The sequence below is a fragment of the Dendrobates tinctorius genome, unplaced genomic scaffold (assembly GCF_039654945.1).
Source record: "Dendrobates tinctorius isolate UK_male_01 unplaced genomic scaffold, ASM3965494v1 ptg000293l, whole genome shotgun sequence".
NCBI classification, from domain to species: Eukaryota; Metazoa; Chordata; class Amphibia; order Anura; family Dendrobatidae; genus Dendrobates; species Dendrobates tinctorius.
In genome coordinates this window covers 12688689-12711940 of record NW_027361960.1, presented here as the reverse complement: position 1 = coordinate 12711940, position 23252 = coordinate 12688689, and the positions used below count along the sequence as shown (strand labels likewise).

Below are 23252 nucleotides of genomic sequence, written 5' to 3'. Positions count from 1 at the left end.
CCTGCCTGTCCAGTCTTCAGGCTCAGCCCGCATTGGTCCCCTTCTAACCTCCCACCCTTGTACCAGCAATGCCCAGGTATAACCTTTAGCCGCCCTTACTATTCCCTTCCCTGCAAGGTTGGGATAACCTTAGGCCCTTCCCCCTTACTATTCCCTTCCCTGCAATGTCAGGATATGACACGAACATGACCTGAGGTTGCTATAGTTCCAGAAGTTGACTCCCAGCCACACATCTACATTGTTCAAAATCACAGGTTTTGCGGGACATCTCATTCCAAAACCATACAGTTTGTGGGACATCTCATTCCAAAACCATAGAGTTTGTGTGACATTTTATTACAAAATCATAGCATTTGTGGGGCATCTCTTTCCAAATGCATAGAGTTTGTGGGATATCTCATTCCAAAACCATACAGTTTGTGGGACATCTCATTCCAAGACCATTAAAGCGAATCTGTCAGCAGTTTTGGCCCATATAACATACGGCTACTGCCTTTCAGGGCTTATCTACAGTATTCTATAACACTGTGGATAAGCCCCCGGTCCGACCTGAAACGTAACAAAAATAAGTTTAATTATACTCACCCGGGGGCCGATCCGGTCCGATGGGTGTCATAGGTCTGGGTCCGGCGCCTCCCATCTTCTTGCGATGCCGCCCTCCGGTTGCTTAATCGCTCCCGAGCATTGTGCTCCAGCGCAGGCTTAGTTATCTGCCCTGTTGAGGGCAGACCAAAGTACTGCAGTGGGCAGGCGCTGGGAAAGGTCAGAGAGGCCCTGTGCACTGCAGTACTTTAATTTGCCCTCAACATGGCAGATAAGTACGCCTGCACAGTAGCGCAATGCTGGGGAGCGATGAAGCAACAGGAGGGTGGCATCGCAAGAAGATGGGAGGCGCCGGACCTGGACCTGTGACACCCATCGGACCGGACCACCCCCCGGGTGAGTATAATAAAACTTATTTTTCTTATCTTTCAGGTCGGACCGGGGGGGCTTATCTCAAGCTATATAGAATGCTGTAGATAAGTCCTGAAAGGCAGTGGCCGTATCTTGTATCGACCAAAACTGCTGACAGGTTCCCATTAATGTTATTATGAAACTAGCTGAAGAGCCCGGCGTTGCCTGGGCATAATAACCAACTGTGGTTAGTTATAATTATATTGCACATAAAAACCGTGCATCTAATCCTATCCTGTGTGATACTGACTGCTGAGCCGTGTATCTAATACTATTCTGTGTGATACTGTGTGCTAAGCTGCATATCTAATCCTATCCTGTGTGATACTGACGAGCTGTGTATCTAATCCTATCCTGTGTGATACTGCCTGCTGAGCCATTTGTCTAATCCTCTCCTGTGTGATACTGACTGCTGAGCTGTGTATTTAATCCTCTCCTGTGTGATACTGACTGCTGAGCTGTGTATCTAATCCTATCCTGTGTGATACTGACTGCTGAGCTGTGTATCTAATCCTATCCTGTGTGATACTGACTTCTGAGCTGTGTATCTAATCCTATCCTGTCTGATACAGACTGCTGAGCCGTGTATCTAATCCTATCCTGTGTGATACTGGGCTCCCCCCTGCAATCTGAGTCAGAGGGTGGTCTGTGTTGGCACAGTAATAAATTGTGTTATTTCCAGCTTTACAGAAGGAAGATAACACCATAGAAATGATAAGAATAATAGGCCTCAGTTACCACAACTGTCTACAAAGAAAACTGTTGCTGATAGCAACCAATCACAGCTCATTTTTCATCTTTTAAACAGCTCTGGGACAGCGTGGCGAGTTTTGAGTGGCGACTTTTGTGTTTTGACTTTTATGTGGCGAGGTTGGTGTATGTGTGGTGAAATGTGTGCTGAGGGTGGTATATGTGTTGAAGCACGTGGTAGTGTGTGGCGCATTTTGTGTGTGTGTTCATATCCCCGTGTGTGGTGAGTATCCCATGTCAGGGCCCCACCTTACCAACTGTACGGTATATACTCTTTGGCGCCATCGCTCTCATTCTTTAACCCCTTTACCCCCAAGGGTGGTTTGCACGTTCATGACCGGGCCAATTTTTACAATTCTGACCACTGTCCCTTTATGAGGTAATAACTCTGAAACGCTTCCATGGATCCTGGTGATTCTGACATTGTTTTCTCGTGATATATTGTACTTCATCTTAGTGGTAAAATTTCATTCATATAGCTTAATTTGTGAAAAAAACGGAAATTTGGCGAAAATTTTGAAAATTTTGCAATTTTCCAACTTTGAATTTTTATGCCCTTAAATCACAGAGATACGGCACACAAAAAACTTAATAAGTAACATTTTCCACATGTTTACTTTATATCAGCACAATTTTGGAACCAAAATTTTTTTTGTTAGGAAGTTATAAGGGTTAAAAGTTGACCAGCGATTTCTCATTTTTACAACACCATTTTATTTTTACGGACCACATCACATTTGAAGCCACTTTGAGGGGTCTATATGATAGAAAATACCCAAAAGTGACACCATTCTAAAAACTGCACCCCTCGAGGTGCTCAAAACCACATTCAAGAAGTTTATTAACCCTTCAGGTGCTTCACAGGAATCTTTTGAATATTTTAAAAAAAAAAGAACATTTAGCTTTTTTTCACAAAAAAAATATTTCAGGTTCAATTTTTTTTATTTTACCAAGGGTAAAAGGAGAAATTGGACTGGAAAAGTTATTGTGCAATTTGTCCTGAGTACGCTGATACCTGACATGTGGGGGGAACCACTGTTTCGGCGCATGGCAGAGCTCAGAAGGGAAGCAGCGCCGTTTGACTTTTTCAATGCAAAATTGGCTGGAATTCTGATCGGACGCCATGTCACGTTTGAAGAGCCTCTGATGTACCTAAACAGTGAAAACCTCCCACAAGTGACCCCATTTTGGAAACTAGACCCCCCCAAGGAACTTATCTAGATATGTGGTGAGAACTTTGAACCCACAAGGGCTTCACAGAAGTTTATAACGTACAGCGGTACAATTAAAAAATGATATTTTTTCCACAAAAATGATCTTTTCACCCCCAATCTTTATTTTCCCAAGGGTAACAGGACCCTAAAAGTTATTGTGCAATTTGTCCTGAGTACGCTGATACCCCACAATGGGGGTAAACCACTATTTGGGCGCATGGCAGAGCTCGGAAGGGAAGCAGCGCCATTTGACTTTTTTGGCTGGAATTGAGATCGGACACCATGTCGCGTTTGGAAAGCCCCTGATGTACCAAAACAGTGGAAACCCCCCACAAATGACACCATTTTGGATACTAGACCCCCCAAGGAACTTATCTAGAAGTTTGGTGAGAACTTTGAACCCCCAAGGGCTTCACAGAAGTTTATAGCGTACAGCCATACAATTATAAAATCATATTTTTTCCACAAAAATGATCTTTTCACCCTCAATTCTTACTTTCCCAAGGGTAACAGGACCCTAAAAGTTATTGTGCAATTTGTCCTGAGTACGCTGATACCCCATATGTGGGGGTAAACCACTATTTGGGCGCATGGCAGAGCTCGGAAGGGAAGCAGCGCCATTTGACTTTTTTGGCTGGAATTGAGATCGGACACCAGTCGCGTTTGGAAAGCCCCTGATGTACCTAAACAGTGGACTCCCCCCCCACAAGTGACCCCATTTTGGAAACTAGACCCCCTAAGGAACTTATCTAGATGTGTGGTGAGCACTTTGAACCCCCAAGGGCTTCACAGAAGTTTACAACGCCCGGGCGTGAAAATAAAAAAATCGTATTTTTTCCAAAAACATGATCATTTAGTCCCCATTTTTTTTATTTTCCCAAGGGTACCAGGAGAAAATGGACCCCAAAAGTTGTTGTCCAATTTGTCCTGAGTACTCTGATACCCCATTTGTGGGAGAAAACTACTGTATGGGCACACGTCGGGACTCGGAAGGGAAGTAGTGATGTTTTGGAGTGCAGACTTTGATGGAATGGTCTGCGGGTGTCATGTTGCCTTTGGAGAGCCCCTAATGTACCTAAACAGTGGAAACTCCCCACAAATGACACCATTTTGGAAACTAGACCCCCTTAGGAACTTATCTAGATGTGTGGTGAGCACTTTGAACTCCCCCAGTGCTTCACAGACGTTTATAACGCCCGGGCGTGAAAATAAAAAAATCGTATTTTTTCCACAAACATGATCATTTAGTCCTCATTTTTTTATTTTCCCAAGGGTAACAGGAGAAAATGGACCCCAAAAGTTGTTGTCCAATTTGTCCTGAGTACAATGATACCCCATATGTGGGAGAAAACTACTGTATGGGCACACGTCGGGACTCGGAAGGGAAGTAGTGACGTTTTGGAATGCAGACTTTGATGGAATGGTCTGCGGGTGTCATGTTGCCTTTGGAGAGCCCCTGATGTACCTAAAGAGTGGAAACCCCCCACAAATGACACCATTTTGGAAACTAGACCCCCTAAGCAACTTATCTAGGTGTGTGGTGAGCACTTTGAACCCCCAAGGGCTTCACAGAAGTTTATAACGCCCGGGCGTGAAAATAAAAAAATCATATTTTTTTCCCACAAAAATGATATTTTTGCCCCCAATTTTTTATTTTCCTAAGGGCAACAGGAGAAATTGAACCCCAAAAGTTGTTTTGCAATTTGTCCTGAGTAGGCTCATACCCCATATGTGGGGGTAAAACACCATTTGACTTTTTCAACGCAGAATTGGCTGGAATTGAGATCAGACGCCATGTTGCGTTTGGAGAGCACCTGATGTGCCCAAACAGTGGAAACCCCCCAATTCTAACTCCAACCCTAACCTCAACACACCCCTAACCCTAATCTCAGCCCTAACCCTAATGGGAAAATGGAAATAAATACATTTTTTTTATTTTATTATTTTTCCCTAACTAAGGGGGTGATAGCGGGGGGTTTGATTTACTATTTATGGCGGTTTTTATTTTTGGCAGCTGTCACACGCTTTTTATTGTAAAAATAGTTTTTGCATCACCACATATTGAGAGCTATAATTTTTCCGTATTTTGACCCACTGAGTCATGTGAGGTCTTATTTTTTACGGGACGAGTTGACGTTTTTATTGGCATCATGTTCGGGCACGTGACATTTTTTGATCGCTTTTTATTCCGATTTTTGGGACGCAGAATGAACAATAACCAGCGTTTCATGAATTTCTTTTGGGGGGTGCGTTTACACCGTTCCGCGTGCGGTAATATTGATAAAGCGATTTTATTCTTCGGGTCAGTACGGTTTCAGCGATACCTCATTTATGTAATTTTTTTATGTTTTGGCGCTTTTATGCAATAAAAACTATTTTATATAAAAAATAATTATTTTTGCATCGCTTTATTCTGCGAGCTATAACTTTTTTATTTTTTCTCTGATGACGCTGTGTTGTAGCTCATTTTTTGCGGGACAAGATGACGTTTTCAGCGGTACCATGGATATTTATATGCGTCTTTTTTATCACACGTTATTGCACTTGTTGTTCGCCGGTATGATAATAAATCATTATTTTTTGCTTCGTTTTGCTTTCGATTTTTATTTTTTAAGAGGTTCGCTAAAGGGGTTAACTAATGGGACAGTTTTATAGGGAAGGTCGGTATGGACGCGGCGATACCAAATATGTGTATTTTTATTGTTTTTTTGTTTTTTTATTTCCAAAAAATGAATTTATTAGGGAATATTTTTTTTTTTTTTAATTTATTTAGCGATTTTTTTAAAATTATTTTTACACTTTTTTTTTTAACTTTATTAGGTTGTCCCAGGGGGGACATCACTGTCCTGTGACAGATCGCTGATCTGTCACATCACAGATCACTGACAGATCAGCAATCTGTCACAGGCAGTGTGCAGGTTTCCTCCTTGCCTGCGCTTTGCAGTCACTGAGGAAGCCTGCTCCCTGCAGGCCCCCGAAGGCCCCCGTCGCCATCTTGGATCCAGGGACCTGCAGGGAAAGACCCCACCGCAGCAGCGCTGCACATTGCGCTGCTGTGGGGGGCTCAGGGAAGCACGGAGGGAGCCCCCTCCCTGCCGATGCTTCCCTTTAACCCCCGGTACACCGCGATCGTGTTTGATCGCGGTGTGCAATGGGTTAACGTGTCGGGGGCGGTCCGTGACCGCCCCTGACACATAGTGCCGGGTGTCAGCTGTGATAATCAGCTGACACCCGGCCGCGATCAGCGGCGCTCACCACGTGGGCGCCGCTGATCGCGCTAGACGTTCTATCCCGTCCTTAGGCATATTGGCCCGGGTCCCATGGACGGGATAGTACGGCTGATGTCAGAAAGGGGTTAAGTCCCCCTTGTTCACATCGGGCAGCTGTCAATTTGCCTCCAACACTTTTCCTTTCACTTTTTCCCCATTATGTAGATAGGGGCAAAATTGTTTGGTGAATTGGAACGCGCGGGGTTAAAAATTTGCCTCACAACATAGCCTATGACGCTCTCGGGGTCCAGACGTGTGACTTTGCAAAATTTTGTGGCTGTAGCTACGACAGTGCAGATGCCAATACATACATACCCTTTTTCCCCATTATGTAGATAGGGGCAAAATTGTTTGGTGAATTGGAACGCCTGGGGTTAAAATTTTGCCTCACAACATTGCCTATGACGCTCTCGTGGTCCAGACGTGTGACTGTGCCAAATTTTGTGGCTGTAGCTGCGACGGTGCGGATGCCATTCCCGGACATACAGTGCCTACAAGTAGTATTCAACCCCCTGCAGATTTAACAGGTTTACACATTCGGAATTAACTTGGCATTGTGACATTTGGACTGTAGATCAGCCTGGAAGTGTGAAATGCACTGCAGCAAAAAAGAATGTTATTTCTTTGTTTAATTTTTTTTTAAATTGTGAAAAGTTTATTCAGAGGGTCATTTATTATTCAACCCCTCAAACCACCAGAATTCTGTTTGGTTCCCCTAAAGTATTAAGAAGTATTTCAGGCACAAAGAACAATGAGCTTCACATGTTTGGATTAATTATCTCTTTTTCCAGCCTTTTCTGACTATTTAAGACCCTCCCCAAACTTGTGAACAGCACTCATACATGGTCAACATGGGAAAGACAAAGGAGCATTCCAAGGCCATCAGAGACAAGATCGTGGAGGGTCACAAGGCTGGCAAGGGGTACAAAACCCTTTCCAAGGAGTTGGGCCTACCTGCCTCCACTGTTGGGAGCATCATCCGGAAGTGGAAGGCTTATGGAACTACTGTTAGCTTTCCACGGCCTGGACAGCCTTTGAAAGTTTCCTCCCGTGCCGAGGCCAGGCTTGTCCGAAAAGTCAAGGCTAACCCAAGGACAACAAGGAAGGAGCTCCGGGAAGATCTCATGGCAGTGGGGACATTGGTTTCAGTCAATACCATAAGTAACGTACTCCACCACAATGGTCTCCGTTCCAGATGAGCCCGTAAGGTACCTTTACTTTCAAAGCGTCATGTCAAGGCTCGTCTACAGTTTGCTCATGATCACTTGGAGGACTCTGAGACAGACTGGTTCAAGGTTCTCTGGTCTGATGAGACCAAGATCGAGATCTTTGGTGCCAACCACACACGTGACGTTTGGAGACTGGATGGCACTGCATACGACCCCAAGAATACCATCCCTACAGTCAAGCATGGTGGTGGCAGCATCATGCTGTGGGGCTGTTTCTCAGCCAAGGGGCCTTGCCATCTGGTCCGCATCCATGGGAAGATGGATAGCACGGCTTACCTGGAGATTTTGGCCAAGAACCTCCGCTCCTCCATCAAGGATCTTAAGATGGGCCGTCATTTCATCTTCCAACAAGACAACGACCCAAAGCACACAGCCAAGAAAACCAAGGCCTGGTTCAAGAGGCAAAAAATCAAGGTGTTGGAGTGGCCTAGTCAGTCTCCTGACCTTAACCCAATTGAAAACTTGTGGAAGGAGCTCAAGATTAAAGTCCACATGAGACACCCAAAGAACCTAGATAACTTGGAGAAGATCTGCATGGAAGAGTGGGCCAAGATAACTCCAGAGACCTGTGCCGGCCTGATCAGGTCTTATAAAAGACGATTATTAGCTGTAATTGCAAACAAGGGTTATTCCACAAAATATTAAACCTAGGGGTTGAATAATAATTGACCCACACTTTTATGTTTAAAATTTATTAAAATTTAACTGAGCAACATAACTTTTTGGTTTGTAAGATTTATGCATCTGTTAATAAATCCTGCTCTTGTGTGAAGTTTGAAGGCTCTAACTTATTTGCATCTTATCAAACCTGCTAAATCTGCAGGGGGTTGAATACTACTTGTAGGCACTGTACATACACACCCACATTGCGCTTTATACATTAGATTAGTCTACTACTAGGCTGCCCACAGGGCAGCAGGAAGCTACTATATCGACCACAGCAACCACAAACACGTAAGTCTCTTGGGAGCTCCCTGCCAGCAAGGGTGAAAGCGGTATTCTTAGTGGTTGCCGCTTTATTTCATCTGAACCGACCTAACCAAGGTAGTCCTAGCCCTTGGTAGTGGTCCTATCGCCACTGCCTAGCAAGCCCTCCGCCTCTGCTTCTCTGATCATTTCCCAAGATGTTTCAGACGCATGCTTCTATGCAGATCACGCAAAGGTCCAGGAAATGGGTGCATTCTAGCTCCACATTTGGATCCTCCCTGTTTCCTACTTCAGAATTGCTTACTTTTCTGACTTCTTTTTCCCAGAGATAGTTCCAAGGTTGGACCTACCCACCCTGCCTGACGTGAAGAAAAGCACGGCACTTCTGGATACAAAGGTACACAAGTAGGATCCTGATCCATTATTGATATGAAAGAGATACTTGACACTCATTAAATATGTTCAACAGTAATATTTTATTAAACATGGAATATCCAGAAAGGAAAAATACGTTTTAGTCAACAAGACCTTCATCAGTACTCTGGATCATGAGAAACTGCATGTGGCAGCACTGAAGGGAAGTCTGCGGCATCCTCCGCAAACCGAATGTTTTAATTTTTCAATAAAATAGAAACATTTTAAAGGACAGTAAGTGCGTTTTTTCCTCCATTTTTCCCATTAATACAGCGATGCAGTCACCATCCTTTCACATAAGTCAGGTTTCGCTACTGTCCTTTTTTCCTTATAGTTTTTCCTTGTTCACGTTTTTCATACGGCAGAGCTTAGATTCCGGTCTGTTCCCACTGCTCTATAAAGGGCCAGGCACCCTTTATATTCCTTTCCAGAAGATCTTGGCCCTTTGTCACATAGAAAGGGCCTCTTTCCTTCCTTCCAACCTAGGTGGTTCTTATATCCTCTTCCAGAGGAACTTGGTCTATCGTCCCACGGGGATAAAGGGGTCCTACTCCCAGTTCCATCCCTCTTCCCTGGGGTGGTTAATCCCTTTCCTTGTGTAGGTACTTTGCACTTCTTTCTTCTCATTCTTGCCCTATATAGTTGAGCAAGCGCCAGCCTAGACCGGAAAGGTCCTGCGTGCAGCAGAAGAACCGGTTTTATTTTTTGGCGTAGCTGTTTCTTCCCACCCTAGGGACCGCTTTAGGGCTTCCCATGGTTTCCTGTGTCCCCCAATGAAGCGATAGAGAAAGGAAGATTTTGGGTACTTATCGTAAAATCTTTTTCTCAAAGCCTTCATTGGGGAACACAGCACCTGCCCTTGTTAGTGCCATGTTGGTTCAATTTAGGGTAATCTCCTTTCCTACTGTTTTCTCACAAACTGGTTAGTTCTATGCCAGTTGGTGGGTGTAGCCCGCTGGGGAGGATTTAACCTTTTTTTCTGCCTAATGACAGTCTCCAATTGGCAGCAGCATACAGCCATGGTTTCCTATGTCCCCCAATGAAGGCTCAGAGAAAAAAGATTTTACGGTAAGTACCCCAAATCTTCCTTTCATGAAGTCTTACTTGTATTTTGTCCCTTGAATTCAAAGATTGAAAGTGGAGCAGTTTGGAAACAAGTTTATCAAGACCTTGGGATTCCTGTTCTGAATTCAGCCGCTGGCTATAATGTGAAGTGTGCTTACAAAAAGTAAGTGTAAAAAAGTGTTAATTTGTAGAAAATGCTCACCACTGACTATGCATTGGGTATATAGTTTTCATTTCTGTTTTCCTGGTGATAATACTGGAAAACGTGTACAGAATTGGAATATATGTGAAAATAATTTATGACGCCACAAATACTATTAAAACAAGGAAAGCAAACATTTACATGACTCACATATAGTTATTGTAATAATATGGAAAATGAGCCTATAGGGCATTGGCAAGTAATCTAAATTCCCCAAAGCTATCATTACAGTGTGTACTAGAAACGGCGCACCACTGGAAATGTGCCACTTAAATGCTTCTCTCAGATAGTAATAGGAGCATTAAATGGTGGCTGTGTAACACAGTTTCTACCTGTGTATGGAGCTGGCCCAGCTCCTGAGCCCACTCCATACACCTCACACAACATGCGCAGTACATGTACAGTGAATGTTGAGAAGGGGTAAAATACAGACTTAGGGTGTGTGCACACGTTGCGGATGCTGCTGCGGAATTTTCTGTGCGGATTTGTCTAAATCCGCAGGTCAAAAGACCTGCGGATTTATTGCGGATTAGCCTGTGGTTTTCCCCTGCGGTTTGACACCTGTCATGGAGCACGTGTCAAACCGCTGCGGAATCCGCGCAAAGAATTGACATGCTGCGGATTTAAATCCGCAGCAATTCCGCGCGGAAAATTCCGCATCATTTTTAGACATACAACACATATCTAGATAAATAATCATAATTAGAAGGAATGGATTCTAACTGTACCACTAAAATAACCCCAAACGAGATTTTTTTCAATCATTTTATGGGGTGAAAAATGCTTCAAAAACACTGAAAGAACTTGCAAGCTGCAGATTTGAATCTGCATTGAAAAAATAAGGAACCTGTCTGTGTATGAGATTTCAGATATCTCATTCATTTAGCTGGTACAGTTAAATGTTGCATTTTTTTGCTGCAAAAACGCATCGTGTGAACATACCCTTAGAATCGCTGGAATTTGCAGAAGTGCGCCAAAGTTATTACCATATAAAGTCACCCACGTCAGATTTGAAGAAACGAGCTCTGTCGGGAACATCAAAACGGGCTTTCATGTAAAACTCAGCATAGGAAGTCCTACTACTTCTAAATTCTTTTCCAAAGATTTTATTCTTTTAAACAATGGGGAGAGGGGAAGATGGGGGGGGAGGGATGGGAATGGGAAGAGAAGGAAAGATAAGGGGAAGTAGGGAAATTACAAGTTGACATCATGTACAGAAAATGCAAAACATGCATTAATGATGTCATTTTACTACTACTTCTAAATTCAACCAATAGGATTGTTAAGGGTATGAATGTAAGAATGTTTACGATGCGCCAGATCAAGTGATGCTCTTTTAAATATTTTGTCTCTCTGATAATTTAAAACAAATCTTTTTTACTTCTGTGCTCTTTTGGTTTTTTTTTCAGATATCTCTATGGTTTTGAAGAGTACTGTACTTCCACCAATATTCTTTTCCACATGGACCTGCCAATAAAAGTTGCAAAAGCAAATAAACACCTTACCATGGAATGCGAGCTTCCACAGAACCAGGAAGCCGAAAATCTAGGAAATTTGAAGGAAGAGTTTGGTGAAAACAAAGATGTTTGCGATAATACTGATAAAGTGTCGTCAGAGGAAAAGGAAATTGTAAGTCATGTGATAATAACCTATGTGATTTCACCAGTCACTTAAAAATTTACGAAGTATAGCATTTTAGGCATCAGGGCAAGTAGAATATTTTGGTTCAATTTATTCTATTATTTCTAAACACTGTTTTTCGGTGATTCCTTTGTATCCCCGTTCATATTGCACCCACACACACAAATGATACACCATTTGAAAGGTAAGCTTGCCCCCTTCAGCAAGAAAATAGCGAAACAAACTACACATCCACGATTTGATCACAAAATACAGTTTAAATATTAATTTTCATAAACCTGCAGTAAAGAAAAATGACCTGCAGGTTGCATGACAGTAGCCCAAAGCACACTACCACAAAGTTGCATACAGACATCACAAACAAATCCAAACATTTGCCTTGGGGGCTTTGAAGCTTGCCGAACTGCTTGCCCAGCCTATTGTAGCCAAATTGGAGGATTGCACACTTCACTGCAGGTGAGGCACATATGCAAACACATTTGTAAACATTCACTGCCTATTGAATTGCACACTTGCTCAGTTCATACTCCACCCACACAAACAAATGATACACCATTTGAAAGGTCAAATTACCTGCAGGTGGCAGCACACTACCACAAAACACACTAAAACAAACCAGCTTGCAGACATCACAAACAAATCCAAACATTTTCCTTGGGGTCTTTACAGCTTGCCCAAGTGCTTGCCCAGCCTATTTCAGGCACATTGGAGGATTGCACACTTTAATGCTGGTGAGTCACATATTCAAACACATTTGTACACATGCACTGCTTTTCTCCTACGCCTCATTCTCGGGTATACAGGACCATGGGTGTTCTGCTGCTGCCACTTGGAGGACACTAAGTGAATCACAGAAAAAAATTAACTCCTCCTCTGCAGTATACACCCTCGCGCTGGCTGAGATTTACCCAGATCTTGCTTAGTGACTGTAGGAGGCACTTGGGTCTGGCTTCAGACCCCACCGTTTTTATTTATTTTTTAAAAAAAATTTTCTGTAAATTTTTATTTTTTAATTAACGGAGTGAAGGGGGCGACGGGCCTTTTTTATGGTGTCCGGTCTCTCCCAAAACATCAACAGGCGAGAACGCGGAGTATACCTCTACGTACCCTCTCCTGCTACGAAGGGGTCATGCCGAGGCTCATTTAGGGCGACGGTTCCTGCCAGTCCCAAGCTCTCAATGGCAGCAGAGGCAAATGGAGGCTCCCCTCCATGTTTCCTCCCCCGGACCCATCCTGCAGCCCACTGATGCAAGCGGCAACCTCTCCATCCTCCTGTGTAAATGGGATCGATTGAGCAATATACCTTTAAGAACAGCGCAGCTCCAGCTCTGCTATGCCACTTACGTGAATATGACAGGGGCTGATCTGGGACGGCTTGTCACTGCACAGCTGTCATGACCGCGCAACAGGCAGTGGGTCCTGGTCCCTGAGGGGGAGGGCTGATCCGTCATCCAGCGGCGTTTGTGCTGTGTCCAGCCACTGCCTCTCTTCAGCCAACGCGCATCGCCGGCGGCCGTCATAAATTAAGCCCCCGCCCTCTAGCCAGTCTAGGCCGCAGTCCCATAGATCCGCCCACCACGAGTGGGTGCCGCCCACGATACTGGTGCTTCTCGTTCTGAACGAGAAGCGCCTTCCTAATCTCTGTGGTCATACCTTTTCATTCAGCCTGCTTCCTGACGGCTGAGGGGGCACTTATTTGCTGGAAGGAGCCTCAAAAGGACTGCGGAGGGCACAATTCTCCCCTGGGGACATCAGGACCTGGATAAGCTGCACTGCGCCACAGCAGTGACATTAACCCATTCTGCATGTGAGCAGTGACATTAACCCCTTCTCTGCATGTGAGCCGTGACATTAACCCCTTCTCTGCATGTGAGCAGTGACATTAACCCCTTCTCTGCACGTGCTACACTCTTCTCTCTGCCTGCGCATATTCTGCGGAAAAGGCTAACAAGATTATAGCTCTTACGGCTACACTATGTCTTAATCTAAGGAAAAGGCTGACAAGAAACACACGTCGTTATTTACCTCATTTTCCACGTGCAATACAGCCTTGCCCCGTGCTCACACTAATCCAGTATGCATGAATTGTCAACCGGAATGTGCCCAGGCGCCGCCCGCCGACGCCACCGGTCCCACTGAGTTTCGTCCCCCTGAGTGGGCTGCGTCCCTGTCACAGTCTGTGGAGTCCCTGACCAAAGCAATAGACTCCCTCTGGGGCTCCTCTTTAAGTCAGAACGTCTCTTTGCCGACCGCGGAGGACTCTGGCGACGGCTGGGAACCGTCCACAATCAGGGGTCGTACTCGGTCAGGGGACGATCAGGCTTCTAGAAAACGGACCAATGACGCGTCCCCCGATCATGCTCGCGCTTCGGCATCTGCGAGTTCCATCTCTCGTTCTCCCTCTCCTGACGTTCGCAGCGAACATGACTCTTGAGTACGAGTGTGACACGTCATTAGTTCACGATCCCCCGAATTATCAAGAGACGCTTGATTTTCTTATAGAGTCGGTCAACAAGATTCTGAGGTTGGACGAGGAAAATATTTCTACTCCGGAACACGTAGTGTCCTGTAAGAAGACTAAACATGTTCACAAAGTTTTTGCCAATCATCCTGAGTTTAAGGACATTGTCCGGAGACATAGGGACCGGCCAGATAAACGGTTCTCAGGTCAAAAGCCTGTTGAGTCTAAATATCCTTTTGCTCCGGATCTAATGAAGGACTGGTTATAGTCCCCTTCAGTGGATCCTCCTATATCGCATCTTGCTTCCAAAACGCTCCTATCCGTATCTGACGGTTCCTCAGTCAAAAACCCCTCTGACCGTCAAATTGACTACCTTGCTCGCTCAGTCTTTGAGTTTTCCGGAGTGGCGCTCTTTACTTCTTTTGCTGCAACTTGGGTGGCTAAGACTATGGCAGCTTGGGCAGAGGTATTAGTCACGGCCATTCAGGATAGCAATCATCCCCCGGAGGCAGCCAGCCTCGCCAGTCAGATAGCTCATGCAGGAGACTTTGTAGTTAACGATTCATTAGATGCAGCCAATTGCGCTGCACAGGAACAAAGAGAGCCAGATCCCATAGAACCTCTACGCAATGACTCATTGCGGTATCCGGCAGACACCGACAAAGTAGGCGGTCGTTTGCTTTCGTTACGTCAGGGCTGGCTCGCAGTCGCCCACAACGAGTGGGTCAGAGAGCTGGTGTCCTCCCGGTACAAGATAGAGTTTTCTTCTCCCCCCCCAACACGTTTTTTCCGGTCCTCCCCTCCCAAAACAAGGACAACAGCTTTCTTTCAGGCCGTACTTGCTCTTCAAAGGGTCGGAGTCATTATTCCGGTTCCTCAGGACGAAAGGTTCAAAGATTTTTACTCAAACCTATTTATGGTTCCGAAGAAGGACAGTACTATGCGGCCCATACTGGACCTCAAGCTGTTGAACAGTTTTGTCAGGGTACGACGATTCAGAATGGAATCTCTCCGTTCAGTCATCGCCTCCATGAAAAAAGAAGAGTTCCTACATCGACATCAAGGATGCTTACCTTCACATCCCAATCTTTCTGTCCCATCAACAGTTCCTACGCTTCGCAATTCATGAGGAACATTTCCAGTTCGTTGCCTTGCCTTTTGGCCTCGCCACCGCCCCCAGAGTCTTTACCAAGGTCATGGCAGCTGTCATGGCCATTTTTCACACTCGGGAAGTGGTGGTACTTCCGTATCTGGACAACCTGCTCATCAAGGGCCTGTCCCTTCCAGCCTGCGAGGAATCCGTTGGTATCACAGTGGATACACTTTCTCGCCTGGGCTACAAAATAAACTTCGAAAAGTCTTCTCCAGTACCGGCTCAGCACATTTCCTTCTTGGGAATGATCCTGGACACTTCCCACGGGTTGGTCATTCTCCCTCCAGAAAAGGCCTTGGCCTTACAACAGAGAGCACGGAGTCTTTCCCGCCCGGTTCCTCACTCCATACGTTTCAGTATGGGGATTCTCGGAAAAATGGTAGCAGCGATAGAAGCGGTCCCGTTCGCACAGTTCCATCTCCGCCCTTTGCAACATGCGCTGCTGTTGGCTTGGGACAAGAACCCGTTCTCCCTAGACCGTCGGTTCCATCTGTCACTGCGGGTCAGAGAGACCCTCTGGTGATGGACGCTGAAGTCCTCCATGATCCAAGGAAAGTCCTTTCTCCCAGTACGTTGGTTGGTGGTGACCACCGATGCCAGTCTTTTTGGTTGGGGTGCGGTTTTCCGCCATCACACGGCACAGGGTTGTTGGTCCAATCGAGAGTCACGTCTCCCCATCAACATCTTGGAGATACGAGCGATCAAGCTAGCACTACTGAGTTTTCAACATCTCCTTGCAGGTCACCCCATCAGGATCCAATTCCGACAACGCCACGGCTGTGGCGTATATCAACCGTCAGGGGGGGTACCCGCAGCAGGACGGCCATGCACGAAGTGAGTCACATCCTCCATTGCGCCGAGACCAACCATTCGGCCATCTTGGCGATCCACATCCCGGTCGTAGGGAATTGGCGGGCGGATTTTCTCGCCAGGGCCTCGCCTCGGGGAGTGGTATCTTCATCCGGAAGTTTTTCAGCAGATTTGCCGTCGCTGGGGGACTCCAGATGTGGATCTCATGGCCTCAAGACTAAACAACAAGGTTCCCCGGTTCATTGCCCAATCACGCGATCCATGCGCCATCGGAGCAGACGCCCAAGTTCTGCCGTGGCATCGGTTTCGACTCCCGTACATGTTTCCCCCTCTTCCCTTGCTCCCAAAGGTCATCAGAAAAATCAGCAGAGGGGGTACCAGTGATCCTAGTCGCGCCGGACTGGCCACGCCAGACATGGTACGCGGAACTAGTTAAGTTTGTCTCCGACGTTCCCTGGCGATTACCAGACCGCATAGATCTACTTTCACAGGGCCGATTTACCACCAGAACGCCGGGGCTCTGTCTTTGACGGCAGGGACGTTGAATCCTGGATTTTAGCACAAGCTGGATTCTCTAATGAAGTGATCACCATGATTAGTACTAGGAAGCCCGCGTCCATGCACATTTATCATCGTACCTGGAGAACCTTCTTCTCGTGGTGCAAGGACCATGGACGATCTCCTCTGGTGTTCTCCATTCCTTTCATATTGGAATTCCTGCAATCCGGGTTAGAGTTGGGTCTCGCGCTTAGCTCGCTCAAAGGACAAGTTTCAGCTTTGTCAGTTCTATTCCAACGCAAGATTGCCACCTGATTGCAGGTGAAGACGTTCATTCAGGGAGTTTCCCACGTGGTGCCTCCCTATAAAAGGCCGTTTGGAATCATGCGATCTTAACTTGGTCCTCGGGGTCTTACAGGAAGTCCCTTTCGAATCACTGCATAACGTATCACTAACCTTTCTTTCTTGGAAGGTGGTTTTCCTAGTGGCGATTACGTCAATCAGATGAGTTTCGGAGTTGGCGCCCCTGTCCTGCCGACCTCCGTTCCTGAATTTTCATCAGGACAAGGCAGTCTTGAGGACGTCCCCGTATTTTCTGCCCAAAGTCGTGTCTTCCTTTCATCTCAAATAGGAGATTGTTTTGCCTTCATTCTGTCCGGCACCAGTCCATCGTATCGAAAAGGCCCTCCACACCCTGGATGTGGTTAGGGCTCTTAGATGGTGAATCTCGCGGACTGCTCCCTTCCTCAAGTCATATGCCTTGTTCATGCTTCCAGAAAGACATAGGAAGGGTCTAGCCACTTCAAAGGCACACTAGCCAAGTGGATTCATTTGGCTATTCAGGAATCCTACCATGTCAGGGGTACACTTGTCCCAGCAGGGATTAAGGTACATTCTACACGGGTCAGTGGGCAAGTCTTGGGCCATTCGACACCAGGTGTCATCAGAACAGTTCTGCAAGGCTGTGACTTGGTCCAGCTTGCATACTTTTACAAAACACTACCACATTCATTCTCAGGCCTATGCAGATGCAGCTCTTGGCAGGCGCATTCTGCAATCGGCAGTACCACAGCTGTAAGCCAGTGGTACATGCGGTATTAGCAGTTGTGCTGCTCCCCACCCAGGGACTGCTTTAGGACATCCCATGGTCCTGTGTCCCCCAATGAGGCGTAGGAAAAATAGGGATTTTTGTGTACTCACTGTGAAATCCTTTTCTCCGAGCCAATCATTGGGGGACACAGCACCCACCCTGTTTTTCTATTGGCTGGTTGTCTCGTTCTTAGATTTGACATAGTTTATTGTTCTTTGTTTAATACTCCTACTGCTTTTTCACCGAACCGGGTAAATCTCAGCCAGCGAGAGGGTGTACACTGCAGAGGAGGAGTTAATTTTTTTCTGTGATTCACTTAGTGTCCTCCTAGTGGCAGCAGCATAACACACATAGTCCTGTGTCCCCCAATGATTGGCTCAGATAAAAGGATTTTACGGTGAGTACACAAAAATCCCTATTTTCGGTGATTACTTTGCCCCACACACACAAATGGAGAGTCACATATGTAAACACATTTGTAAACATGATAATAATAAATAAACCTGATAGAAACTTGCGCTAATTAAATGTGTCTTGGTTAAATAAAGATATCTTATGAAGAAATCTATTACCTTTACTGAAGCTAAAAACTGGCGAGGCAGGGAAAAAGGTCTTCAGAATGCAGGGTGGATTTCCAGGTCCTTTCCCAATAATACTCCCCGATACAGGTATATAAAAAGTTACTGGAGCTAAAGGGTGCTACCTCCTAGCATGCCGCCGTCCCGGCCGGTGACTGGCGCGCAGCTGGAGGTGTATATCGGCAGGCTGTAAGAGTACCAGCCGCCGCTTGCAAAAGCAGGCCTGCAAGGTCCGAAAAAGCTGAAGGACCTTGCGTGACGTCACAGTCACGTGATAGATCACGTGACAGGCAAGAAAGCCCTATGGGGCGCTGATGAGGCCAGAAAGCAATGGCAAATCCTACGCGTTGCGCAATTCACTGATTCCTTCTTCAGGGATGGCCCCCTAGAGCAAGAGGAACCCTTATATAGCCTCCAGTATATAGCAATGGAGCATTATACTATGCATTAAAAGCAAATAGCTCAATCTCGCTATTTAAACCGTTTGGGATCAGAGTATTCAATTCAAATATCCATTTACTTTCCACCCTGGACATCTGATGGATAAAATTACCTTTCCTGATACTTCTTTTAACTATTTGAATCCCAGTCACTTTAGTGTCCCTTAGGGAGCTCCCATGATGTGTAAGATAATGATTAGAGAGGGGGTGACCTGTGAATTTCTTACAAATATTCCATAAATGTTCCCCAATTCTGACATTTAAGGGACATTTGTAAACATGCACTGCTTTTTCGCTGATTACTTCGCCCCACACACAAATGATACACCATTTGAAAAGAAAACTTGCTCCCTTCAGCAAGAAAAGAGCCATCATCTCATGAAATACATTTAAATTTCACCAGCTTGCTTTTTCTGAATTGCCTGTGCCCCTGACGACCAATGTGCGAAAATTTCGCACATGCCAAGCTAGTCATTTTAATTTTATTCTTTGGACAATCTGTCAAAAAAGTTAAAGGGGTTGTTCCGTCAAAACCGATAAGTTTGCAGTCACTCTGTATGTGTCTGCAGACCTATTATTTCCCCTCGCACACGCAGTGTGCGCTGCAGGGATTCGCCGCTTTCAGACCCAGGAACGGATATTATGTATGCTGTAAGACAGTGCTTACTGCGTGTGTTGGGGGTCACTCACTTGGCAATGGGATGAAGGCACACAGGCACGTTTTTCTCACAACACAGTCTATTTGGGTTTATTTAAGCATCATAAACCGCGCCGTAGGCCATGTTACACTTCACAGACCTAATATATAGTCCATAGCACTCCACAGCTCATGGCTTAACTCACAGTCACTAAACACGCCGGGCTTCTCACTGTCCAGTTGCTGTGGGTGACCGCACGCTGAACAGTCCGGTAACATCCATGGAACCTAACAAGTACCAACAGTCTGTGGCGTTACCTTACAGGAGCTCCTGCTCCACTCGCTGACTCTTTGTCACTCCTTACTCCTGGGAAAGCTGCCTCACTGGAATCACTGTCCTTGCGACCAGGGCACTCCCGACAGTCCAGACCCTCACAAGGACGATAGCTTCCTCAACACAGTGCCGTCACAGATTCTGCATATGCACTCGGCCTCTCTATGTGCTCCTCAGGAAGTTGTCCACTCCTAGGACCTTTCAACACACAGGCCTTCAGGTCCAAGGCTTCTCCATGTGCTATTCAGGAAGTAGGACCTTCCAACACACAACCTTCCAGGACCTTATATCACAGGCCATTCAGGTCCATACACTCTCACCATGTGACCAGACCTCAGTCACATTATATAGCTGAAACCACCCCCATAGGTGGTCGGTGTATGTGTGGTTAGTCCCGCCCAGCTCTCCGACTAACTCTGTAAGCCCCCCTAGTAAGTAAGCAAACAAAAATAAGGCTTGTAGGACTACAGGTCCCAGAGCAACATTAGTGGCTTACAGCGCAGAACGCAGAGGATCTCCTCTGCGACCCATACCTGCCATTCACAATGACGCCAGTCACTGTCTCACTATCACTGTTACACCTCCATGCGTATCCTGAGGAGCACCTACAGGGCCCCCTAGCTGTAACTGGTTACTGCCTCACAGTGCGCTATACCTCCGGCTAGAGGGCGCAACCTCCATGCCCATGTGTAGTGCCAATGGGCGTGTCTGACTAAAGGGTGCAACCTCGCTCTATAGTCCGCTCCCACTGGTCAGGGTTATGTATCGTGGGTACGGAAAGTATTCAGACCCCTTTAAATTTTTCACTCTTTGTTTCATTGCAGCCATTTGGTAAATTCAAAAAAAGTTCATTTTTTTTCTCATTAATGTACACTGCACCCCATGTTGACTGAAAAATACAGAAATGTAGAAATTTTTGCAAATTTATTAAAAAAGAAAAACTGATCACATAGTCATAAGTATTCAGACCCTTTGCTCAGTATTAAGTAGAAGCACCCTTTTGAGCTAGTACAGCCTTGAGTCTTCTTGGGAGTGATGCAACAAGTTTTTCACCCCTAGATTTGGGGATTCTCTGCCATTCTTCCTTGCAGATCCTCTCTGGGTTGGATAGTGAAAGTTGGTGGACAGCCATTTTCAGGTCTCTCCAGAGATGCTCAATTGTGTTTAGGTCAGGGCTCTGGCTGGGCCTGTCATGAATGGTCACAGAATTGTTCTGAAGCCAACGCCTTTGTTACTTTAGCTGTGTGCTTAGGGTCCAGAGCACTCTGGAAGAGGTTTTCATTCAGGATATCTCTGTACTTGGCCGCATTCATATTTCCTTCAATTGCAACCAGTCGTCCAGTCCCTGCAGCTAAAAAACACCCCCATAGCATGATGCTGCCACCACCCTGTTTTACTGTTGGGATTGTATTGGGCAGGTGATGAACAGTGCCTGGGATTCTCCACACATACCACTTAGAATTATCACCAAAAAGTTCTATCTTCGTTTCATCAGACCAGAGAATCTTATTTCTCATAGTCTGGGAGTCCTTCGTGTGTTTTGCTTTCATATGTCTTGCACTGAGAGGCTTCCGTCGGGTCACTCTCCCACAAAAGGACCAACTGTTGAAAGGCTGCAGTGATAGTTGAGTTTGTGGAACTTTCTCCCATCTCCCTACTGCATCTATGGAGTTCAGCCACAGTGATCTTGGGGTGTTTCTTTACCTCTCTCACCAAGGCTCTTCTCCCACGATTGCTCAGTTTGGCTGGACGGCCAGGTCTAGGAAGACATCTAGTGGTCGCAAACTTCTTCCATTTAAGGATTATGAAGGCCACTGTGCTCTTAGGTACCTTGAGTACTGCAGAAATTCTTTTGTAACCTTGGCCAGATCTGTGCCTTTGCCACAATTCTGTCTCTGAGCTCCTTGGCCAGTTCCTTTGACCTCATGATTTGGTCTGACATGCACTGTGAGCTATGAGGTCTTATATAGACAGGTGTGTGCTTTTACAAATCAAGTCCTATCAGTTTAATTAAACACAGCTGGACTCCAAAGAAGGAGTAAAACCATCTCAAGGAGGATCACAAGGAAATGGACAGCATGTGACTTAAATATGAGTGTCTGAGCAAAGGGTCTGAATACTTATGACTAGAGTTGAGCGACTTTGGTCGGATCGGGTTTCATGAAACAAAATTTGTTTCAGATGAAACCTGTCCGATTAGGGCAAAAAAAGTCGGAGTTTCGTCCGAAACCCGACCCCAATGCAAGTCAATGGGAAATAAAAGTCGGCATTGAGCGGATGACAAATTTTGTTTCATGAAACCCGATCCGACCAAAGTCGCTCAACTCTACTTATGACCATGTGATATCTCACATTTTCTTTTTTAAGAAATTTGCAAAAATTTCTACATTTTTTTTCCAGTGAAGATGGGGTGCAGAGTGTACATTAATGATAAAAAAATGAACTTTTTTGAATTTTCCACATCGCTGCAATGAAACAAAGAGTGAAAAATGTAAAGGGGTCTGAATACTTTCCGTACCCACTGTATAACTCGTACATACCCTCCATTCCTCACATGTGACTGCAGACTTAGGCCAGGTTCATATTGCGTTTAACCAGCCCGTTCAACGCATAGTGTTGACGGGCTGCGTTAACGGTATAGCATAACATGATCGCGTTATTCTATACCCGCTAGCGCTGATGATTCATCTGCGCTAGCGCTGATGGAGCTTCAGACTCTGCAGCCCGTGTCCGAGGCTCCGTCACTGAATGACCGCACCTTGCAAACGCATGCCGCTTTACGGCATGCGTCGCGATGCACCCGATAATGGTCAATGGCAGCGTTAACGGACTGTGTTACAGTGTTATGCCGCGGTATAATGCAGTCCGTCTAACGGACTGCCATAGCGCAATGTGACCCCGGCCTTATCGGTTTTGACCAGACAACCCTTTTAACAAAGACTTTTTATGAGAAATAATTCAAATAAATCATAATGTGGTCTTTAAAGTTTTTGGGTGTAAAATATTAGTTAAATATTTACTGCAGACATTTCTGCACCAAGAAAACTGCTGCATAAAATACATGCATTTTTGCTGTGATTTTTTGCATGTGTTTTTGATGCATACAGTATTTTTCCCATTCATTTGAATGGCTGAAAAATGCTGCAAAAACACTGAATGAATTGACATACTAGAAACTGTTTCAAATTGCAAGGAAAAGATATGCAACGTGTGCACAAGGCGTCGGGAATCTCATTCACTGCCGGTTCAGTAAGGCCACATTCACACGCTCAGTATTTAGTCAGTTTTTCACCTTAGTATGTGTAAGCTAAAACCAGGAGTGGAACAGTCAGAGGAAAAGTATAATAGGAACACGCCAGCACTTCTGTATTATCACCCACTCCTGGTTTTGGCTTATAGATACTAAGGTCAAATACTGAACGTGTGATTGTGAACTAAGGTTTTATGCTAAACGCTATCTGAGCTTTCTCTCCACATGGTACCTGGGCCTTGTGTAGGGAACAGTCACACCTAGGTACTTTACTTTAAAAAAATATTCAGTGGCAAGACAGAATGCCACGTTTAATGCAGCTTTGTTAGGTTGTTT

At 45.5% G+C, this 23252-nt stretch overlaps 1 protein-coding gene across 2 annotated transcripts in view; it reads left to right on the top strand.

The window, feature by feature from the left end:
• ARID4B (AT-rich interaction domain 4B) overlaps positions 1-23252 on the top strand; it is a 449596-nt gene that overhangs the window by 331575 nt on the left and 94769 nt on the right. For both annotated transcript variants that reach the window (XM_073560137.1, XM_073560136.1), the window contains 2 exons: positions 9888-9985; positions 11434-11653. In XM_073560137.1, coding sequence (XP_073416238.1) covers positions 9888-9985; positions 11434-11653 — 318 coding nt within the window. The remainder of the gene's footprint in view (positions 1-9887; positions 9986-11433; positions 11654-23252) is intronic.